The 24,196-nt window shown below is 41.4% G+C and overlaps 1 protein-coding gene across 1 annotated transcript; it reads left to right on the top strand.

Annotated features, from left to right (window-relative positions):
* Positions 1-255: 255 nt before the first annotated feature.
* On the top strand, positions 256-24,094 carry rftn2 (raftlin family member 2). Its single transcript, XM_077617324.1, has 9 exons — positions 256-695; positions 11,807-11,987; positions 14,522-14,630; positions 17,040-17,217; positions 17,302-17,520; positions 17,794-17,900; positions 18,482-18,585; positions 20,717-20,798; positions 23,601-24,094. Exons 1-9 carry the CDS (start codon positions 557-559, stop codon positions 23,793-23,795), a joined length of 1,314 nt encoding a protein of 437 aa, XP_077473450.1. The 5' UTR covers positions 256-556; the 3' UTR covers positions 23,796-24,094.
* The last annotated feature ends 102 nt before the right edge of the window (positions 24,095-24,196 follow it).

The raw sequence follows: 24,196 nt of genomic DNA, 5'->3' as shown, positions 1-24,196 counted from the left end.
TTTTAAATCAATTAAAAATGTATTATTTGGTACTATGTAACTTTTAAAGATAACCACTTGTGCCGCAAGGCCGCCTTCAAAAGAAAATTCAATCATTTTTTTTTTTTTATGATCAAAAACAACCATTGATGGTAGTATAGTTATTTAACACTTCGAATCATCCACTGGAAAACTTCAAGCAGGAACTGTCTTATTCTGAAAGGTTTCAAAGGAAGTTGTGTCATTTTTGCAAACTGGACAATGTTGGAAAGTTTTTCTCCAGAGAAGAGTCCACTCCGTCTCTCTACGCCTCACAAGTGTCTTCCGCCCGCTGCGTGTCTGAAAGTTCCGGCGTAGTTTTCTTCTCACGTCCGACTACGGCTTTCTTTGTCCCCCTGTTTCACCCGGAGCGAGAAAACATTGTTTTCGAGGAGAGGAGCGAAGCCCGTTAGGGAGTGTAAATCCCCGCAAACGAGTGGAACAGACAGAGAGGGAGAGAGAAAGTGGAAGCCGTCGGCCGGGCTCCAGGAAGACCTTCAGCGGGCTCCTCCACTGCTCTTTCCCCGCCTCCGGGGCCATGGGCTGCGGCTTGAGGAAGCTGGAGGACCCGGAGGACAGCAGTCCCGGGAAGATTTACTCGACGCTGAAGAGACCTCAAGTGGAGACAAAGACTGAGACTGTCTACGATTATGTCCTTTTAGACTTCAGCTTGGAAGGTATGTTTTTTTAGTGATGGTATTTATAAAGTTTTTTGTTTTTAGGTTTCTTAAAGTGGGGTCTATTAATGATTAAGCATGTCAATTAGTAAATACAATTAAAATACAAAAGGGTTTAATCAAATCAAATCAATCAACAAACACTAAAGAGTGTTCTTTTGTACGTTTTTGTTAGTGGAATTTTTACCACAAAAGTTGGTGCCATTTGATTACATTTTATTTTGTCTTAGCATGACTAATTTAGCGTGTTACGTTTTATTTTTTTAGTCTTTGTGTGTTAGCTTGGAAAGTATGTAGTAGCAGTGATGTTATTTATAAAGTTTTGGGGTTATTTTTGTATTTTAGGTTTCTTAAAGTGGGGTCTTTGGGTGATTAACCAGGTCAATTAAATGCAGTTAAAACACAATCAAATGTAGGATGTTATTTAACAAAGACAAATGTGTGTTCTTTCTTTGTATGTTTTTGTTTGGGCAATTTTTACATTTGTTTTAAATGTTTGCATGTTTTCCTTTTTTCTAATTTCCATGATGAATTTAGGTTTAGTGCCCTCCCATTGATATTTGTAGGTCCTTCATTAACATATCTTGTGGCTATGTGAAGATTCAATGTTTTGGAACTTCTCATCTCATTTTCTGAACCGCTTCATCCTCACTAGGGTCGCAGGGGGTGCTGGAGCCATTCCCAGCTGACTTCAGGCCACCGTGAATTGGTGGCCAGCCAATCGCAGGGCTCACACTCATACCTAGGGGCAATTTAGAGTGACCAATCAGCCTACCATGCATGTGTTTGGAATGTGGGAGGAAACTGGAGTACCTAGATTTGGATCTGGATTTGAACCCAGGTCTCGCACTGTGAGGCCGACACGCTAACCACTCATACACCGGGCCGCCCTGTTTTGCAACTTGATCTTTATTATTAATTGGGCAGAGTCAGATGTATGCGTCTAGATTTTGTTTGACTGGCATGTATTTTTGTCGTTGTGGGACCTATTCTTACCCAGTTGTGTTTTTGTGGATTATTTCCTGTACTAGCTAATAGGAAAATAGTATTTTTTCTCACGAAATTATGTTCAAGTAATATTTCTTCTCAATTTAGAGATTTTTACAAATGTCAGGGGGAGGTAAATTTAGCTTGGGTTGTTGGTTTTTCTGAGAATATTTGCACATGTGAATGAACAAGTGCATATCTGATACATTTCTATATTTAAATCAAATGATCATATTTTAACGTAATATTTTAGGATGATGTTAAATAAAAGTGTTTGGGATTATAGTGGTATATTTCTAGTTAAAGACTATTAAGTGTCCATTTTAAATAAATAAATTAGAAGTTTTGATCTTTTTGGCAGGATGCGGTCCCTCACTGGATAACACTTGATTTCCTGATATTTCCACAACCTTCAAACATACAACTACGATAAATTGACTGCATGGGGCAATTGGATAATATATGATGAGCAGTGAATATGATGAGTGTTTTGGGACTCATGACAGTTACGCTGAGATATTTTAGTGCTTTTAGAATTGTACAGTGAAATGACCACATATGGCCCACTTTCCACAGTTTACCTACATGGAAAAGAATGTAAATGACATTTTCTTCCCAGCAACAGGCTCCTTCTTTCAGCCGATGGAAAAATAGGTCAGGAGAGCCGAATAGCCTCGTAGTATCACCCACACAGACATACACATTCATGCATAGTTTCACACACTTTGTGGGCCTGTGCTAGCCGGGCATTGGAATGCAAAAAGGTACCTTCATTGATTACTTCATCTAATTTTCGGTGTGATAATCTGAGATGTTCATCTGGTTTTCTTTGTATTATTTTCTAAGGGATAATCCTTTCTTGGGGTTTTCTGGTGACCCATTTGGGAGGAAGTGGCGATTAAGTAGTGAATGGAAGACCGTCATGTCAACAAATAGACAGACAATATTTGGATAGACAAGTTTAACTGCAACTGAAACGTTTAGATTTAGGCTAGTAAACTATCTTATTTTCTCGCATATAAGCCGTATTTGTAACTAAAAAAATGATGACTGACTCAAGGGTACGATTTATATGCGCACAAGACTTACAGCGTTGCTATACTCTTTTTTTTTTTACCGGTAGATGTCAGCAACATTTGTACTCCCTATTAAATGAGTATGAATATGGAGGGGAAAATCGGGAATCGGGGCGGTTTATACGCGAGAAATTGTAAAATTCAACAATTGTAATGGTGCGGCTTATACGCGAGAAATTGTAAAATTCAACAATTGTAATGGTGCGGTTAATACGCGAGAAATTGTAAAATTCAACAATTGTAATGGTGCGGCTTATACGCGAGAAATTGTAAAATTCAACTATTGTAATGGTGAGGCTTATCCGCGGGGTGGCTTATAGGCGAGAATATTTGGTGCAAACTAGCTAGTAAACAACAAAAATCTAGCTCCGATACAGTACCTCAAGAATCTTGACTTAGATTTATTTTAAAATCTAAAGGGATCTTGTTAATTCATTCATTTTCTGAAGCACTTATCCTCACAAACGTCACAGGGGGTGCTGTAGCCTATCCCTGCTAACTACGGGGACCACACAGACAACCAACCATTCATGCTCACACTAATTCATACCTAGCTAAGGAAAATTTTGAGTGTTTCTATTATTTGGTTGTTTAAGTCACTGTGTTCATGGTATTCCCCGCCTACTGCTTGGAGTTGGTTGGGATCATCTCCAACAGCCCAGTAACCCTTGTGAAGATAAGTGGAATGGAAAATGAATGAATAAGATGAATAAAATACTTGTGGTTAGGGGCATCATGGTGGGTTAGTGTTTAAGCACATGTTCCTCCCAGTTCTGGGATTTTCTTTGGGTCCTGGGGTTACTACTTGTTGAGATATTCATTTATCATCCATACCGCACATCCTCATGAGGGTTTCTATCGCATGCTTTTCCGCACCGAAGTCAGCCATGTGAACTACTACACCATGGGTGGTCCTTGTTGAGTTGTATTTATAATAATACAAGCGTGAATACAAAAAAAGTTGTTGCCACCTGATTACATTTTATTCTTGTTTCAGCATGTTACTTGATATTTTTTTTAGTCTTTGTGATTCAAAACAGTCAATTCAAGAATTCAAAAGGAGGCCATGTTTGCATTCTAAACCCACCAATTCACCGGAAATTGTGTTGGAGACTGGTAATTAAGGTGTTTATCATTCTGGAAATTAAAGTCATGTTTGTTTCAATATTTCAAGTGGTCATAGTGGAGATTGACACTTAAAACATGATTATAATGTAGTGAATTCCAATCATGTTTATTTGAATATTGCAACTTTGTTCAGGAGCAATTTACAAAACTTTATTGGATGCTACGGACCATAGCCTAATCCTGTGTTATCATCTCATGTGGTTTACAATTCATAGAAAATAGCATTTACTACGTTAAATGTACCATCTATTCCACCAAGGGTCCTTGCCATCTTAAGGCTTTGGTATCTACTGTTGTCCACTCTCGTTTGAAACCACATTAAAAAGGCTGATTGATCTTATAGAAGGCTTAGTTACTGTAGAAACTTCACCGTTAAGGGATGTTGGCGAGATTGGTCTTGGATGGATGGGAAGCCTGTTTGTACGGAATCAAAATCTTTGTGAGTAATAACTATTGAGCACCTGGCTGACAAATGCCTCACAAATTTCATACAGTATTTTCTTGTTGGCTGTCCACGCCTGGGATAGCACTTTCACTGTGAGGTACATTTGGTTTGATGTGGCCCTGTTTCCTTTTGGCGTATATAGAATGGGGCCAAACTGACTGGGGGTAGTACTGGGAAATGTGGCAGGATGGTGATGGCTAATTTGCTGCATTTCTGCATTCAAGTTGAAAGTTAAGCGTTTGACAGTTGTGATCACGTGTGCCCTAGAAAGGGTTGGCTGGTAGTGAGGAGATTTTAGTTCGGATGTGGGTCAGACTGTGCGCCTCACTAGAAATAGGTTTTTAATCTCAAACATACTCAATTGGAGTTTTCACTTTTAATTGTTGAGTGAAAATTCAAAACTGAAACAAGGTTTTGTCTCTGATTTGAAGACAAAAAACTTTTGCGTAGCTTTTTATGAGGTTAGAACATGCTTTCAACGTATACATTTCTGTAGCCAGTCAGAGAAGTAAAATATGTCAAAACGTACTGATATTCACTATAAATCAAATTATAAAGATTTTGGCAGTTTGGAGAACTTAAAAGAACTGTCATTTATCCACTGTTGCTTGTTACACAAAACTAAGGGAAGCACAATAATGACAGAACTGGGCACACTTTTCACACGACTCAATTTGATTGTCATTGTCATGTCTGACATTTGATTTACACATTGAAATAATCCCATTGTCGTATTTTCTTGCATATATGCCGTATTTGTAACTCATAAAATGATGACTGAATCACGGGTGCGACTTATAAGCACACAAGACCTGGTATACTCTTTTTCACCAGTAGAAGACGAAGTAACATTTACTATTTGTTGGTTATTTTCTGTTTTGCAGTAAGAAAACAACCATTACTGGATGAATTAATTCCTTATTACATTGACCCTAATAATGTGCTTTTGATTCATACAGTATCTCAGAAATACCACGTGCGATAATTTTTCTTAAGATTTTCCCTTCAAAGTAACACATTTGTACTCCCTATTAAATCCATGAATATGGAGGTGAAAATTGTGAATCGAGGTGGCTTATACATGAGAAATTTTAAAATTCAATGATTTTAAGGCAATTTTAAGGATGCGGCTTATATGTGAGTAAATACTGTACTTGATATTGGAGTAATTAATGAATCGTTCAAATTGTGACACAAACATGAAAATTGGAACATATACAGATACTTATGTTCACTGAAAGGCAAGAGCGGAGCAAGTATGAGCTGAGGTTGGCGCAGTCATCTCGTGCAAACCCCAAACGCTTCTTCGCCCATGTTCAAGCCAACAAACGTCTGCACAATCAAGTGGTTAAACTCAGGGATGCTGATGGAGTCGGTGTCACGGATGCAGAGGGGCAAAGCTCTCTTTTTGCTAGGGTGTTCGCAGGCATTTACAAAGCCGATGATGGGCGGCCAACACCCCCATTTGCTCGGGATGTTCCCCCAATGCCTGCAGTTGCCATTACACCTCCTGAAGTCTACCGAGCCTTGATGTGTCTGGACGCCACTAAAAGCCATGGTCCGGATGGTATTCACCCGAGGGTCCTCCAGGCACTCGCTCCGACCGTAGCACTTCCCCTCGCATATCTCTTCACACTGTCCTTGCAATCAGGTGAAGTCCCCGAAGACTGGAGACGGGCCGTCATCTGCCCTATCTACAAGAAGGGAGACCGAGAGGACCCGTTGAATTACCGACCGGTCTCCCTCACTTCAGTAATCTGCAAAATGTTAGAATCAATTATCAAAACGTCCATGATGGCCCATCTCCAGAACACAGCGGCGATCTCCGATAGTCAGCATGGATTCGTGTCCAAGAGATCCTGCCTCACCAACTTGCTGATGATGGAGGAATGGGTCACTCAATTAATGGACGATCGACAAACTGCCGACCTGGTCTTCCTGGACTTCGCCAAGGCGTTTGACTCGGTCAACCATCGCTTGCTACTCCGCAAGTTGGAAGCGTATGCGATTCACCCAGCGGTCGTGAGGTGGATTGATGCGTTTTTGGCTGGCCGCACCTTTCAAGTACAAGTCAACGGCATACTCTCAGAGACTCACAACGCCCCCAGTGGTGTCCCCCAAGGCTCCGTTCTTGGACCACTACTGTTCGTGGTGTTTGTAAACGACCTGCCAGAGCACATCTCCCAGCGGGTTCTCCTCTTCGCCGATGATGTGAAGCTCGTTGCTCCCCGGAGCGACTACGAGGACCTGCGTAGGTGCCTTCATCATGTGTGGAGTTGGTCGGACCTGCGGCTCAATATCACGAAATGCAGTCATCTGGCTATTGGGGCTCCTCCTGATTCACCTCTTGACTTTGAACCGGGACGCCTGGAACTGGAGCGAACTCAACGGTGCAAAGATCTGGGCATCATTGTCGACGACACGTTCAAACCAACGGCCCAATGCATCCAAGCAGCCAACAAAGCTCGCGGAGTACTGTTCCTAATGTTCCGGTCCTTTGCCGTCATCACAGCAGACATCTTCCTGCCGTTGTATGTTTCCCTGGTGAGGCCCATTCTCGAGTATGGGATCCAAGCCGCATCACCGTACCTCGCCAAGGACATCCAGCATCTGGATCGGGTCCAGAGGCTTGCAACGAGGATGGTCCGCGGCCTCAGCTTAATGTCTTACGAGGAAAGATGCCAGCGACTCAACCTGCCGACCCTTGAGGCTAGGCGTCTGCGAGGGGACCTGATACTGGCCTACAACATCCTCCACGGTATCTACAGCGTGCCCCGCGACCTCTTCTTCACGCCCGCACCTGATCGTGGTCTGAGGGGTCATCCGTGGAAGCTGTACCCTCGTGGGTTCCGGTTGAATCGGCGGAAGGCTGCTTTTTCAGTGCGCATCGCCGGTTCTTGGAACCGGCTTCCGCAGGGTGTGGTCGAGAAGCCGACGGTCGCCCAGTTCAAGCGGGCTCTGGATGACTTTTTGGCCGTGAACCAGTGACTACACCGCGTTTTGTGCACATTTCTTGTATCTTGTTACATGGCCCTTAGCCTGGTGCTTTTTCTTGCCAATAAATTGAATTGAATTGAATTGAATTATGGAAAAAAGACAAGAATATAACAGACAGAAAACAGAGATTGCACTTTCTATTCTCAAAATTGGGTACTTACTCTCCCATAGTGAAAAATTATGACCGGAAGATTCCGGTATAGTTGGGCATGCTGAAGTATGACAGCTCCAGCACAGTTGCTACTGTGAATTGACATTGCTTGACATTTGCCAAACAGCAGAGGATCACCAAACTGATAAATTCTGCCCCAAACAACATCAGAATCCTATCCAAAGACCTTCATGTTGGAACCAGATTTCAGCCCTTATTCACATTCTACAAACACTTACTGACCTGAGGTGATGTGTAATGCAATGAAAAATTAACAAATAAAGTAGATGGCTAGTATGTATACCTATGGAGCATGCCCTGGATTATTTTCTGTCCCATTTATAAAAATGGGCATTTATGTGACAGTCATTATTTCCCCGGATGAATGCAGGTTTCCTCTAATCTCTGTCTAATCTGCTCATCTAACGGGCTTTGCCAGATTATTTACGATTAAATGGAGATTTTTTTTTCTTATTAATCTGGAGGTGATTCAAAGGCCAGCGCGCTTTTGTATCAATGCCACCACCATTAATCTATGTTTTTGGAGCCATTGTTCTCCATTGACACTCATTTGAGTCTCTGACATGGAGGTAATTGGAGTTGGCACAATAAACCGATTTAGCCCTTCAATCATTTCACCCATTCGTCAATGCGAGTGACAAAGATATCGATGGCAGCCTAAATTGATACAAAATCTGACACTAATCCTAAAATAAATTGACCATTATCTAGAGGCATGAAATCCGTTGCATAGGAGTTCAAATTGTTTTCATTTTTAGAACACCATGAGTGCTCACAGTCCAGTCCTCGCGCATGCTCTGTAGTATTACTGACCAGAATCCTCACTAGGGTCGTGGAGGGTGCTGGAGCCTATCCCAGCTGACTTCAGGCCAGAGGCAGGGGACACGCTGAATTGGTGGCCAGCCAATCGCAGGGTACAAGGAGACAAACAACCATTCACACTCACACTCATACCTAGGCTCAATTTCCAATCAGCCTACCATGCATGTGTTTGGAATGTGGGAGGAAACCAGAGAAAACCCACGCAGAACATGCAAACTCCATACTGGTGGACCGACCTGGATTTGAACCTAGGTGCCCCACTATCCCAGCTGACTTCAGGCCAGAGGCAGGGGACACGCTGAATTGGTGGCCAGCCAATCGCAGGGTACAAGGAGACAAACAACCATTCACACTCATACCTAGGCTCAATTTCCAATCAGCCTACCATGCATGTGTTTGGAATGTGGGAGGAAACCAGAGAAAACCCACGCAGAACATGCAAACTCCATACTGGTGGACCGACCTGGATTTGAACCTAGGTGCCCCACTGTGACTCCGAGGCGCTAACCACTCGCGCCACCGGGCTGCCCTATAGAATATCATTTTTTAAATATTATGACCGCTTTTTCCTCACATTGTTACAAATTATACTGCTTCTGAAAGAAAAAAAAGGACAATTTAAATTATTCCTATTACTATTCAACTTGTTAAATTATGGTTCCAAGAGACAGCTTCAAAATATTAGTATTGTTTTTTTGGTGTGGTCACTATGTTATCTCTCCCCTATACGTATAACTCTGTTTTCCTGAACTGCTTGTTGCTTTTTCTTTTGTTTTTAAATTTTACTCTTCCCACTTTCCTTGACGGACTCCTAAACTCCATCTCGTAAACCCCCCCATCTCCTATCTTTCACAAGACACATCTTGTCAGACCTCTAAATAACCCCCTCCCTCATACACCTCCCATCTTTTTTGCTTTTCACCCTCTTTGCCATTCCACCGGACCTTTATTTTGTTCCCTCACTTTTTGTTGCTGTGAACAGAGGCCTCAGTGTGTTGGTGGCAGTGAGATGGGAGGGGGTGTTGCCACTGAAAACACTGTGTTTGTGTGAATATGTGTATGGTCCTCTGGGGACGCGTTAAATACAGCCTTGTTGCCTGTTTTTCCAGAGTGGCCTTTTAAGACTTTAGTAATCCACATATAAACTAAATGGTAGGAGACTTGCCATAAAAGTCCCAACGAAAATATGTTGTGTTGTTTTGTATCAGTCGTAATAGTAATCGGAATCCCCATTTAGTCCTGCTGGAATGCAAGTAAACTGGAGCAGTGTAGGTTCACAGGGGTCTCTTGTGGTCTCACAGCTGTGTAGTGAGCTCCTCAATAGTTTAAGAGGGGCATTTTCCCAAATGGAACATGCCCACTTTTATACGCTAAAAGCACACTGGCATGTAGTCATGCAATTGCACACTGGCATCACAGCACGAGCAGAACTAACATTACAATTTTAAATGCAATACCAGATAGGCAGGATTTAAATCAGATGATTGATTTTCCAGAAAAGAATAGTGCGTTGTTTATTTTTAGAAATACAGCATACGTTAAATCAGTGCTTCTCAAATAGTGAGGCGCAAAGTGATGCAAGGGCAGGGCGAAGCAATGCATGGGAACATCTGACTTAGAAAAGCATACCGTAATTTCACACCTATGGGGCGCACTTAAACGTCTAAAATTTTATCTAAAATGAAAGGGGCGCCCAAGCAGTCAGTGCGCCTTGTTTTAGGGGCTAAATTCAAAATTTTGTATGAGCCTGACCACTTGACTGACTGGTTTCATTTCTTGCCGACATGCTACTTATTGTGATCAACCCAGCGGACATTCACCCTAAAACTTTAACAAAAAAATGTCTGAATACTGTATGTACACATATTTGTGTGTGTGTATATATATGTATATATATATGTTTGTGTGTATATATATATATATATATATATATATATATATATATATATATATATATATATGTTTGTGTGTATATATATATATATATATATATATGTGTGTATATATATATCTGCATGTGTGTGTATGTATGTATATATGTATATATTGTATGTGTATACAGACGCTCCCCTACTTACGAACATTCAACTTACGAACAACGGTACATACGAACATGTCTGCAAATTGCGTTTAAGTCCAAAAATGTTCGCAAGTCCAATTTTGTATTTCGCACCTTTTTCGGAGTAGTACTTCTTTCCGCCGCTAATACCGACGCCTGGCGCTGTGAGAGCTCAGCTCACCCAGCATCTACCTTCTTCTTCGTTGCAATGCGGAAGTGCGTGAATGTATCTCCAGTGTGCAAAGAACCTTTTTCATTTGTATCATTAAATATCTCATGCATCCAATATTGAATATGGTTGGTAAAAAGCTAAAGGCTTCTATTGAGGGAGTTGCAAGGAAGAGGCAAGCCATTTCATTTGAAACGAGTGGCAATAATAACGAAGCTTGATGCGCGTGAGAGTGGTGAGCGTTGCACATTCAGTACCATTTATAAACAGAAAGATCGAGCAGCAGGACCCAAATATTGAACGTTGCACAAAGTTTGCAAATCAATTGAATGATGCCATACAGTGCTACCTCATCATTTATGATGAAAAAAAGAAGAAAACTGTGCAATCGTCATTAGCTCGCTTCTTTTGGCCAGTTTCTAATACATAAATCTCTCTACAGTACTGTACATATTCTCCATTTTATTAAATGTTTTTTTTCAGTACAAACCAATGCGTGTTACTTATACAAGCCTTAAACATACAAATGCACTTGTATAAACCTTCAATATACTTATATCGGCCTTAAACATAAATTATAATACAAAATATAGCACTGAATCAACTTACAAACAAATTCAACTTATGAACAATCGCTCGGAACCAATTGCGTTCGTAAGTAGGGGAGCGTCTGTATATATATTTCATTCAACAAGTTTATTTATTGATTTACTTATCTATTACCTATTTATTTATATCTAAAATGTCTTTTCTGTGTCTGTATTCTCACCCTCTTGCTACTGTGACAGTGAAATTTCCCAAATACGGGATAAATAAAGTTATCTAATCTACTCTAAAATAGATCCACTCGTATTCCAAGCATTACGATAAATCCATTCAAAACATCCCAGATGAGTGGCAAGGCACTTGACTTCCATGTGCTCATAGCGCTTTTAAACCTCCATACAAAGACGGGCAGGCAGCATCGAACGAGTTACCTGACGATTTGGAATGGATTGTCGATACCTGGGTCAAAATGCCGGCAAGCACTGTAGTTTGAGCTTTCGTCAAATGCTGGAATCACTCTTACGAAACCCCATGGCAACAACTCTGGCAATGAGATGGAACCCAGCATTGTTGCCGAACTCGCCGACTGCCCAAAGTTGGCTGAGATAGACTGCAGCAGCTTTGTGACTCTTGTGAAGATAAACACTGTTGAAAATGAATGAATGAATAACAACACAACTTACTGAATTCTATCCTTTTTCTTGGTGCAGGTAGCCGTCCCACAGTGCAGTATGTGTCATCATTGGCTGAGCTGCCACAGGCACTGCAGCCATACTACACACAAGGCTACATCCTGGCTGCTATTCACCCCATCATCCTGTCTGTAGGCCGCACGCGCTCGCTTCCTTTCAGCCTGCTGTACCGCGCCGTGCTGGCTCGGCCCAGATTGAGGTAAGTCGATGGACTAAACTCTACTTAGAAAACTCCAAAACAAAATCACGTGCTTGCTGGTTCACTCGGCAGCAAACTGTCGAGTGAATCCATGAATGATTGATGGGGCCAGTTGCATATTTCATGCAAAACCCTGTCAGAAGGTCACAGTGGCGAGCCAGAGAGGCCCGACTCTTGCTTGTCCTGGTTTCACCAGACTGATGCGCTGGTTTCTATTGGTGAGAAACCCACTTGCCAACATCCATCAGCCAATCAGGATAGGTGGTTCCGCAGGTCTGCATATATTAACAATGAGCGTAGTCATTATGTTTTAACATTAAATCACTACAGAATGGTCTAGATCTGGGGTCACCAAACTATTCCACAAAAGGCTGCAATGGGGGTAAGATTGGATTCCTACCAAGCAGCCACACCTTTTCACCGGTCTTGCGTCTTACAAGTACAATCATTCATTTATTCATTTTCCATACCTCAGCCGGGGTGAGATAACAAAAATTATCACGATAAAAAAAAATATCAGTCTATCGATAATTATCACGATAACTATAACATCTTTTGTCTTTCAAATTTGAAACCTCAAACTTCTGTGATTGAGTAAATAAACTTAAGCTTACTTAAAAAAGAGAATATAAAATATGATTTCAAAAAGTATTTTTGTTGGTCTGCTGTGCAATAAAGATAAGACAACTGCCTCCTTACACTATGAAAAGTAATGAAAAATAAAACCTGAACCAAATTTTGGCAGGCATCTTTATTTTTATAGATTTGCTTCCAAACAAAAAATTGCTATGAAAAATGAAATCAATAAATTATCCAACTGAAGACATCATCACCATTGGGAAGTAGACTATTTTCAGCCTCACAAAAAGAAACGACGTACATTTACCTGACATAGCCATTTTTAAAAATTGGATCAATTTAACCAATGTTAACCCATGTTAACAATTTTCATACAATTTAAATAAAATGTGGAAAATTCTTGATATCAAGTAAGAAAAGCATTACGGGCTGTCCTCAAATGAGGAGAGTGGGTTAAAATGGGTTAACAACATTTTCAATAAGGCTGCTGTTTAGGTACAGGTATTTAAGAGGCATTTAAAAAAATAAGTAATCCCTTGTCGTGTCCTTGTTTAGAAGAGGGTATAATATGGCGCTCTGCTCAATCTGAGTGTGTCATAAGTATTGATAAAGTATACAACACTTGGCTCTTTTAGTGAGCAGGTTCGTTGTTGTCCTGCATCTCATATTCGCTCATTTTGCCTTTAATATTCCTTCCGCTTTCATGCTTTGTGTGCGCCGCTCCATTGCTAACTGTGCAGCTACATTAGCTGTTCCTCGCCATCTTTTTCGTCACCTGCACGTTGGTCTTGAACTAGCGTTCACATCGCATTAGGACCCCGTGCGTTGTGGTGTTTGGGTGGTGTAATTGCAGTTTAAATCTATCAAATTTTATTGAAAGTTTTTATTTTTAGTAGTGACAAAAATTATTTAACGATAATTACCGTTATCTTTTTATCGCACAGGTCTATCTATACCGTTTATCCTCTCAATGGTTGCAGGGGTGCTGGAGCATATCCCAAGCAACTATGGGCAACAGTTGGGGGACACCCTGGATTGGTGGCCAGCCAATTGCAGGGCACAAGGAGACAGACAACCATTCACACTCACACTCGTAACTCGTGGCAATTTAGAGTGTTCAACCAGCCTACCATGCATGTTTTTGGGATGTGGGAGGAAACCGAAGGACCCAGAGAAAAACCACACAAGCACAGGGAGAAAATGCAAACATAACACAGGAAGGCCCAGACATTCTATTTGAAGTATAATGATAATACAACCCTTACATTAATATATAATACCACTTCTAGAAATGTGATTGCTCTTCAGAAATTTTCGAACAGGACGTAGTTGAGCAGTACTATAACATATTGGAGCACGATCAAGCATTGAGGCCTAATCTATAACATGCCTTGCTTACTGGAGATCTACATGAGTGACTACAGCTCTTTGATATAAATGTGTTCATCATTGGGTTTTTTGTGCATTATATTTTGTACAGGAAGCTTGCTCTGCTCGTTCACAATGATTTGTCATATTCATTGTTGCCACTAGAATAAAATATATCCTCCCAATATTATTAAAACTAAATACCACACTTTTAAAACAAACCATTAGAACGCCACACTAATTTAAAGATTACTTGTTCATTCATTTTCAACACCGCTTATACCTACCTACCTGTCAGGTTCGCTTTGGGTGAAAGGCGGACTACACCCTAGACTAGTTGCAAGCTATAGTTGTAAGGCAGAGATAGAGAAAGACAACCATTCGCACTCACAATTACCCCGCTACCGAATGGGAATCAGCCGCACGCTTCCTACACCAAAGGCAGGCAAAAGGACCACTTCACCATTGGGTGGCTGAATGGTTAATCAAAGCAGCAAAAATGTTTCAAGGCTTTTTTCCTTCTCAAATTAATCGATTTTTATTTGTGTTTAGTTCAGTTTCAATTATTATTATTTTTTTCCATATAGTCGACAGAAAGCATCGGCGTGCCACAGTGTGCCCGTGCTGAGGGTGGAGGAGTGGCCATTACCTGGAGATTCGCTGACGAGCGACATTGTTCGGGCGCTTGTCGATAGGGTGAGTGTGTAAACCAGGGGTCCCCAAACTTTTTCTTGTGAGGGCCACATAACTTTTCCCTTCTCTGATGGGGGGCCGGTGTCAGTTTGTAACAGAAAAAGCCATGGAACATTAACTTTCTGTTGTGCCATGCACAATCTTCTCCCTTTGCTCTGAAGTTTATGCACAACACCACAACCGTCATTACAGAATCCCACGTCAACATTTTGCAGCACAGTGCTTGGTGGTGAATTTGGCAGTGGACTCGTAGCGGGGCGGTGAGACCCCTTTTTTCCAACTCCCGGTTCATGCGTCCCATTATTAGACCGCGAGTTTCGGCCACCATGCTAGGAGCCCCGTCAGTCGTGATGCTAGCTAGCTTTGACCAGTCCAGGCCCAACTTCTCCATGGTTTGGCACACTTTGTCAAAAATATCCTCTCCCGTTGTAGTCCCTTTGAGACTTTGGAGGGCTGCCAGATCCTCGCAAATCTCAAAGTTTGCGCTAACTCCACGAATAAAAATGAGCAGTTGCGCTGTGTCTTGCACGTCCGTGCTTTCATCCAGTGCTAATGAAAAAAAGTCAAATTATTTCGTCTTCTGCTGCAGCTGGGCATATACATTACTCCCGATTTCTTCAACGCGTCTGGTCATTGTACTCACCGACAGACTTACGGCATTAAATGCATCTTTCTTCTCGGGACACACCTCCTCCGCGACAGTATCCATACATTTCTTAACAAACTCTCCGTCAGTGAAACGCTTACCGCTGCTTGCTATCAATTTAGCAACCCAAAAGCTGGCCCGAACGGATGCCTGGTTCTGCTGAGATAGTAGTCCACTTTTTCGCTTTGAGAGTTTGTCTGCTCGTATTTGGCCTTGCAATCTATCGTACTTGTCTTTGTGACGGGATTCATAGTGTCGGCAAAGATTGTATTCTTTGAATACCGCCACCCTCTCTTGACAAATGAGACAAACAGCCTTTTCTTTGCATTGAACAAAAAAATAATCGTTTGTCCACTCCAGGTTAAATATCCTGCATTCTGAATCAATTTTTCTCACACCTAACTTTTTCGCCATTATTCCGTTCTCAAACAGGTTGCAGTTTTAATATGCTTGAATAGTCCGCGATGGTCCCAGGGCTCCGCCCTCACCTGCGATCGTCCAGATGTCTCGGTAACACTGCTCGTGCATGCAACGGTGGACGTGCCCGCATGCATCAAAGGGAAACACTCTCCCCGCGCGTGTCACCAAAGAAGCAATGCGAAGCCCCACTTCACTGGGATGATTTGTGGGCTCAGCAGGGGTGCAATGAACCAAACACAAGATTAAAATGTCCCAGTCTTCAAGGCCAAATAGGAAAAAAAATCCGATAGCGTCTCTGGTATTGTTCAGAGGGCCGGTCCAAATGTGCCAGCGGGCCGCATCCCCCCCCCCCCCAAAAAAAAAAAAAAAAAAATAAAAAAAAAAAAAAAATCCGATAGCGTCTCTGGTATTGTTCAGAGGGCCGGTCCAAATGTGCCGGCGGGCCGTATCCGGCCCGCGGGCCGTAGTTTGGTGACCCCTGGTGTAAACTATCAATTTCACTTCTCATTTCATGAATTTGCCTTCATCAATAATGTGGAACCCTATGTTGCACAGTGAAGCCCTTTCTCAGATTACTTGAGGGGAATCATTCTATCTCAGTTATCATCCATGTACAGTGCCACAAATCAATTCTTGCTATTGAAAGAAATTGAAATGCCTTTACAGTAATCCCTCGAATATCGCGGCTTCACTACATTGCAGATTTTTTTCTGGGGGATTTTTTTAATAAATTAGGAAAATTGTGGAAAACAGAGAACTCGGCACTGATGCAATTTTTTTATTAAAGTTCATAAAAATGTGAAAATCCACGCTGAAACTCGCAAGCGGAAGCCACTCCCCCACCCCTGCTTGCTACTAGGACTCAGCACTAAAGAAAAAATATATATATATTTATTTATTTTTAAAAATAGGGGTGACCCTACTCCTTGGTTTTTCGTTTATTGCGGCTATGTCTGGTCTACATTAACCGCGATAATCGAGGGATTACTGTAATCCATTACAATCTATCAGCAATTCTGTACTGTGGAATTGTTTTCTTTGTTCAGAAATGTCCTAAGTCTTGACCACAAATTATTTAGCAGTGTGGGTGACATTCAGGATCATTCAAATAAAACTCTATCAACTAACTAACAATTTGTGCATTTGCTTATGATGCATTTTTCTTTCTTGTTGTGCTTTGTGATTTTGTTTTCTCAAGTAAAATTACTGCTTTGTCTTGATAAACTTTGTCCAACACAGTCATTCTTGGGGTGAATGTCACAAATGTTTTAAGGTGCAAAGACATGTTCTCACTTGCTTGGTTTATTTATTTATGTATTTTTTGTCTTTATTACCTTCTTTTGAAGGTGAACAACAGCGCCCGCGGGGGTGTCCGTTTTGTTGGTTCAGTCCTCCAGCAGGTGAGCGTGTTGAGCAACGGCAGCAGGCTACACAGTCCAAAGAGGGGATGCCGCTCACCCCCACATTCTCCGCCTCGCACACCCCCAGTAGAGCGGGAGCTGGAGGAGAACATCTACTGTCCTGGTGAGACCTCCTGGGACTACTCATTTTGTTCTCAAAGATTCTAACCAAATAGAAGACGCTGACTATCATTCTTTTTTTCCCCAGACATGCGACTTTTGGTCTTCTTCCATTCTTGGGCCCCGGGATGTAACCCTTCGGAGTCGTTGGCGTACCAGTACCATCAGGGGGCGTTGTCCATGCGCGTGTCCAGGAAGGGCCAGGTGGTCAGCGCCCTGGAGGCCGACTGGCTGGAGCTGACAGCGGCCTACTACCGCAGAGGCTGGTCGCTAATGGACTCCTTCGTCTACTGGGACACCCCGAAAGGTCAGCCGCGCATCCAATCCCCATATGGAGGCATTCTGTTGTTGGTTGGTAAATAAAAGAAAGATTCATGCATGAAATTTAGCACTTCCTTTAGTGGCTGTTGCATCCTGTTGTCCTCTGTGACTATTTTTAGTGCTGTCTCCGATGCCTTAATGACCTCATTTCCCATTCCTTTCACACGAGGGAGCTTTCACTCTGTGGATTAGTTCTAAAACCGCAGTCACGGTTTCTCACGGAAGCAAAGTGATGATGGCAAAAAAAATTGTGTTACAGGCGAACCCGTACCGCGGTCGCTAGAGGGCCTTTTTGTGTACGAAGAGAAGAGCACCGCCCCTCCTGCCAATGACACCATCGTAGTAGAACAATGGACTGTCATTGAGGTTGAAACTTTACATTTGTCATTATGAGCCTTTGTAATTGTCTCATCTCATTTTCTGAACTGCTTAATCCTCACTAGGGTCGCGGGGGGTGCTGGAGCCTATCCCAGCTGACTTTGGGCCAGAGGCGGGGGACACCCTGAATTGGTGGCCAGCCAATCGCAGGGCACAAAGAGATAAACAACCATTCACGCTCACACTCATACCTAGGGGCAATTTAGAGTGTTCAATCAGTCTACCGTGCATGTCTTTGGAATGTGGGAGGAAACCAGAGTACCCGGAGAAAACCTACTCAGAGCCGCGGAGAACATACAAACTCCACACAGGTGGACCGACCTGGATTTGAACCTTGAACCCCAGAACTGTGACGCCAACGTGCTAACCACTTATCCGCCGGGCCACCTTTGTTATTTTAATGCGAGTAATTAACAAAATTGATGAAAAAACATCATATTATGGTATCGCTGGAAGTTTAGACCATATTCAAATTGTTTTAAATCAATAAAAAATGTATTATTTGATACTATGTAACTTTTGAAGATAAAAATAGTTTTCAATATTGTGAATTTGTCTTATCCATCCAGGGATCCAGTGTGAAAACAGACTATGGGCCACTGCTTCACACTCTGGCCGAGTTTGGGTGGCTACTGACGTGCGTGCTGCCCACTCCCATCATACGTCATGATAGGTAACAATGTGCAAGAGAAGATATTTTTCAACCCACAGTTAATCAGCATTCCACGAGATGGGATAATGCTGTACACCGAACACTGTGATATCACAAATGCTACAAAGTCTTTTTTGATGTTGCAACTTAAGGGCTTTTGTTAGAGTTTTTTTGAATCTTTTTTAACACAAATCTACCTTCATACAAGGTAAGTGCAAAAAGGGAGTTGTAATTTTAAAATGATTTGACAGTGATTAACAAGTGTATTCAGTGGACACACAATTCACAGGGGCTATTATTGAGGACTTTTATTCCACCCTAAACTATTGCTATATATCTGAATAATAACGTATCGGTAGCTGAATGCACTCATTTTTATCCATCGTGTAAAAAAACGCATTTATTATCACAGTGCAGGAAAAGTGAATTTGGCTTTCTGGAAAGGTTTTTTCATAGTACAACGTTAACAGCCAAACACCAACAAGGCGGGTTCACAACCAAAACTCAAATTGGTCGATATTTCAGACCTTTTGGTGCAAATATAGTCGAGTAAAGATGAGTGTTTTTCAAACAGACATGTTTGGCATCAAAGCCTTTTGATTTGAACGGACATACAATTTCAATGATGAAGTAAACGGATCATCTGACACGGAAGCAGAAAAGGGGGGCACTTCCCAACGCCGGCAAGATTTACAATATTGGTAGGTGTTAGGGGTAGTAGTAGTAGTAAACAATAGGGTTTTTGGGGCCCAGATTAAAAGGATTGAACTGCATTTTGTCAACGCACGACTCATGTGAAGTACATCATAACTGTGATAGACTGGAGCCGAGTGGGGGATGCATATCATATTTTCTCGCATATAAGATGCCCTGTGTATAAGCCGCACCCTTAAAATTGGCTTAAAATTGTTGAACTTTACAATTTCTGCTCTGACTAACGCAAAAAAAATCCAGATAAAATGCATCGGGCACGCCCTGATTCACAATTTTCACCTTCATATGTAGTCATGGTTTTAATGGGGAGTATAAATGTGTTACTTTGAAGGGAAATTCTTAAGAAAAATCATCGCACGTGGTATTTCTGAGATAATATATGAATCAAAAGCACATTATTAGGGTCAATATCATAAAGAAGTTAGTAATTCATCCAGTACTGCAAAACAGAAAATTACCAACAAATAGTAAATGTTAATTTGCCGACATCTACTGGTGAAAAAGAGCATAGCAACGCTGTAAGTCTTGTGCGCATATAAGCCGCACCCTTGACTCAGTCATCTTTTTTTTTTGTTACAAATTGGGCTTATATGCGAGAAAATACGGTGAGTCCCTTTTGCCTCTGTGTAACTAGTCGTGATTGTCCATTGCTTTCCACCTGTTGTCACCTCCCCTATGCGTCTCAGCCTATTTGCTGCCTCGTGTGTCACCCACTTGTTCTCCATTTCTCTCTGTATTTCAGTCCCCGTTGTTTGTTCATTTCTTGTTGCCTCCTTGTTAATGTCAAGTCGGGGTTCGCTGTGTGTTCAAGGTGGCCTTGGTATGTTTGATTCTAAAGCTTTGGGTTTACCTTGGTAATTTTGCATTCCCTGCTTTTTTTGCACTTTTTTTGGTCTCTTTATTTAAACCTTTTGAGTTATGACCTTGATTCCCTGCAATTGGGTCCATCCTCGTTTTCACCCCCGCTCGCCACAATGCGTGACACTGTAGGAATGGCGAACGGGGTGGATGAATGGCTAAACTCGTCATTAGAATAGTAATAAAATTCCCCGTAACAGTGTAAACATCCAGTGTTTGTAGCGCAAGAAGGGAGACACTTTTGACGTTATATTGTGTCAAAACTACTCGAAAGAATGAGTAAATCAGGTGATAAGACAGTGTAAATTTGCCTTAGAAAAATGTATATGTATGTACAATTTTGGTTAAAATAGCTTTTTAACATTATATGTATTAATAGTGTTTGAATACCTTTCCAGAGGTTTATAAGATTTCTTTATAAGTCAGATTTTTTTTACTCACACTATTGTGGGCTGGCGCGGAATATAGTTTAGTTTAATCGAATCTAATCTAATATAGGATTCTTATTGCATGAAATGTAGTATGTAATTGCACGTTTGGAATTCATGTTTTCTTATTCTTCTATATTTGTCCATGTTAGTGATGGTAATCTGGCAACCAAGCAAGTTATTTTCCTTCAGCGGCCTGTCAGGAATCCGGTGGCTACACTGCACAGGAACCAGGTGAGAAATTTATAAAAGGTCAGTTTATATTGGGCCATGATAGTCAAATTTCAATCCGGAATACGTTTTAAATCACTGTGAGAACAGTTTTCAAATATTTCTAAGCTGTTAATTCAACTTTCATTCCGTCATTTTCCGTTCCGCTTATCCTCACAAGGTTTGTGGGAATTCAATGACTTGGCCAGGTAAAATTAAATATTAGGAAAAGCCACAACTAACAGAGGACAGACTTTAAGCCAAAAAAATGTCACTGGCGACAGAGACGTCATGCTGAAAATCAAGTACGAATAAAATTCAGCTAAAAACTATGTTTAATAATTTAAACATCAAGCATTTGTGTTTTTTCCATGCAATAGTGGCAAAAGTTAAATGTCAACCAAGAACGCAGGCTGATTTGCTAAGCAAAGTGATGAAAGTTTTTGCGGAAAATTCCCTGGGAACTCTTTAAGTTCTGTATGGCCCTTTTTGTCTACCCCACTTTGGAACTATTGAAACTCTTAGTAAAAATTTAAGGAAACGAGTGGGAAACTTAGGCCCTTTGAACATACAGTAATACCTTGACATACGAGTACCCCGACATACGAGGAATTTGAGATACGAGTAAAATTCCTAGCAAATATTTACCTTGAGCTACGAGACAAATTTTGAGATACAAGCATTCAAGACAGCTAGGTGGCCACGAGAGGCTGCTTGTAATTTTTCTCGCCACATCTCCCTGTGCAAAGATCTCTACGAGCACTGGGCGGAGCGATGCATTTTTTTCCCGTGTTTTTTTTTGGGGCGATAGTCAGTGCAGAATTAAGGGAAACACAATGGATCCAAAGCAAGCCGGTGCAATGAAGGGTAGTGCGAAGAAAAGGCGTATGATGACAATCGATATTAAGCACGAAGTAATCTAAAAACATGAGTAGTGTACGAGTGACTGAGCTGGCTCGCCATAACGTATTGAGAAGCAGGAAGTTCGCCTCGAAAGCCGCGGTGGAATACATTAACCTCTTTGCCTTGGTTATTGCACAAAAAGGTTTGAATTTTGTGTAACGTAAGATTGAAACTTTTTGTGTGTGTAAGTTAATTTAAGTTAAATTTAAAGTTTATGTTATGTTACGAGCGCATCCGTCAAGTCTCTCTCTCTCTCCGCGCACTCTGTGTTGTACTGAATGTCTCATTTTAGTATTAAACATCATAACCACTAGTTATTTGTTACCCTGTTAGTATATGGTGAATTACAACCAATAAAAATGTTTTTCCATTGTAATATCCTGTTTTTTGGTGTTTTCTTCAGAGGGTGGGTTTGAATTAATTTATATTTAGTAGTTAATTTTTATGGGAAACGTTGATTTCAGATACGAGTAAATCAACATGCGAGCTCAGTCCCGGAACGCATTAAGCTCGTATCTCAAGGTATGACTGTACAGTGGTACCTCTACATACGATCTTAATTCGTTCCGGGACTGAGCTCGTATGTCGATCTTCTCGTAACCCGAGCGAACGTTTCCCATTGAAATGAACTAAAAACAAATTAATTATTTCCAACCCTCTGAAAAAACACCAAAAACAGGATATTGGATTGGATATTTTTTCATTTCTTCTAATTCGCCATCTATTAACAAAGTAACACATAACTAGTGGTTTAATAGTAATATAATGTGTTTAATATAACTAAAATTAGACGCATTTCACGGAGGATACACAGACGGAGATAGAGGCAGGCGGGGGGGTTAGGGGTGACTTTATCCACGGCAACGCACTCGTAACCGAACAAACAAATTTAAATTAACTTGGATTAATATATACAGACACACTAAAACACAAAACTGAATTCTAATTAATTTTTTTTACCTTCGTTCTGGCCGGGTTAGCTGTTTGCCACGCCTCCACCCTCACGTTCGCTATCGATGGGCTGTTTGCTGTTGTATTCCTTTCAAAATATTCCGAAAATGATGCACACAAATGTCCTCACAATAGGATAACGCACGACCTCTTGCCAACGAGAAGTAGTCTTGAATGAGTGATCGCGGGAGCTAACAGGCTAAGGAAGGAAAAGCAGGAAATGCAACAGCTCAGCCTACCCACGTATTGATTGTGGGTAATGAAGTTTTATTCAGAGAAAGGGTGCCATTGGCTATCGGTGTTGTGTGCACGAGTTTACTTCATTACCCAGAAAGCCCTCTTTTTTCCCGCGCATGCGCGTTGGGCGTTTTCTGGTCCATGTGTGGGAGAAACTTGTTTGAAGAAATCGTTCAGTGCTCGTAGATATCTGTTATACACGAAAGGGATGCGGCAAAAAAGACAGATAAACAGCCTCTCATGTCATGGCCACCTGGCTTTCTCGCATCTCGAAATTGTTCTCGTATCTAGAGCGAATTATTTAAATAAAAAATAAATAAAAAATGCTCAAAATTTTCCTCATATCTCGAGCATCTCGTATGTAGAGCTGCTCGTATGTAGAGGTGTACCACTGTACTAATAATACTCTTGACATATGTTAACTGATAAACAACTTCTAACCGATAAAAACCCATGCTCTTTTTATCTATTCTGTTTATTTTATTTGTTTACGCTTGCAATTTGGGTACATCTCTGGCCAGTGCTTGATTGTAATACTAAATGAATGATAAAGTGTTGGAATGCAAAACACGTGATAATTTCGTCAGTGGGGGTCCAATAGGTGACATTTAAAGATGACTGATGTCAATGACAATGAATTTGTTAAATATTGAAAAAGCCTGAACGATTAAAAGTGATAATAAATGACTTCATATCATCTGATCATAAAGTGATCAACGTGACATTTATGTGCAGGTTCTGTCAGTCCACAGCGAAGTGTCTAACCGATCCGTCAGTCGCGCCGTCAGCGGTGCTGCCCTTCACCAGGAGGTCTCCCCTGTCTCCGGGGGCATCGGGGGGTTTCCGGTGTTCGGAGGTGGGTTCCCCAGCTCCCTAGAGGAGGGTGGCTTCGACCAGGAGGAAGGCAAAGCGGAGGTGACGTGTATGTGAACGGACTCCGGGGGATTCCAGATGAAGGAAATATTTTTCTGGCAAAATATTTCTCCTCTGTGGGAAAACTGCACTTTTTTTGGTTTTGTTTTGAACCCAAGCCATAACAAGAACATATGGAATAGCATTTGCGCATTCCTTCAATATACATGTTGTAGTATGCGTTGTATTCCTCATTGGCAGGATAAATTGAGCATACTAAGGACAACAACTTCATCTTGCTTGTGAAGTAAGGCCTTGTCTACACGTATAAGGGTATTTTGCCCACTCCGACAAGAAATAAAAAATCTACGTCGTCACCACCTCGTTTGTAGGAAAAATATTAACTACATCCAACCGCATTAGTACTGTATTTTTCAGACTATAAATCAGTTTTTTTTTTCGTAGTTTGCAACTAAAAT

This window comes from Stigmatopora argus, chromosome 13 (assembly GCF_051989625.1).
Source record: "Stigmatopora argus isolate UIUO_Sarg chromosome 13, RoL_Sarg_1.0, whole genome shotgun sequence".
NCBI lineage: Eukaryota > Metazoa > Chordata > Actinopteri > Syngnathiformes > Syngnathidae > Stigmatopora > Stigmatopora argus.
The sequence above is the reverse complement of the archived record's forward strand: the minus strand, read 5'-3'. Positions and strand labels throughout refer to the sequence as shown.

Bases quoted from the DNA above. Each gene is read 5' to 3' on its own strand.
- rftn2 (XM_077617324.1), top strand. From the start codon at position 557: ATGGGCTGCGGCTTGAGGAAGCTGGAGGACCCGGAGGACAGCAGTCCC. The intron at 17,218-17,301 runs GTGAGACCTCCT...TTTTTTCCCCAG, and splicing joins GGAGAACATCTACTGTCCTG to ACATGCGACTTTTGGTCTTC. The intron at 20,799-23,600 runs GTGAGAAATTTA...ATTTATGTGCAG, and splicing joins CTACACTGCACAGGAACCAG to GTTCTGTCAGTCCACAGCGA.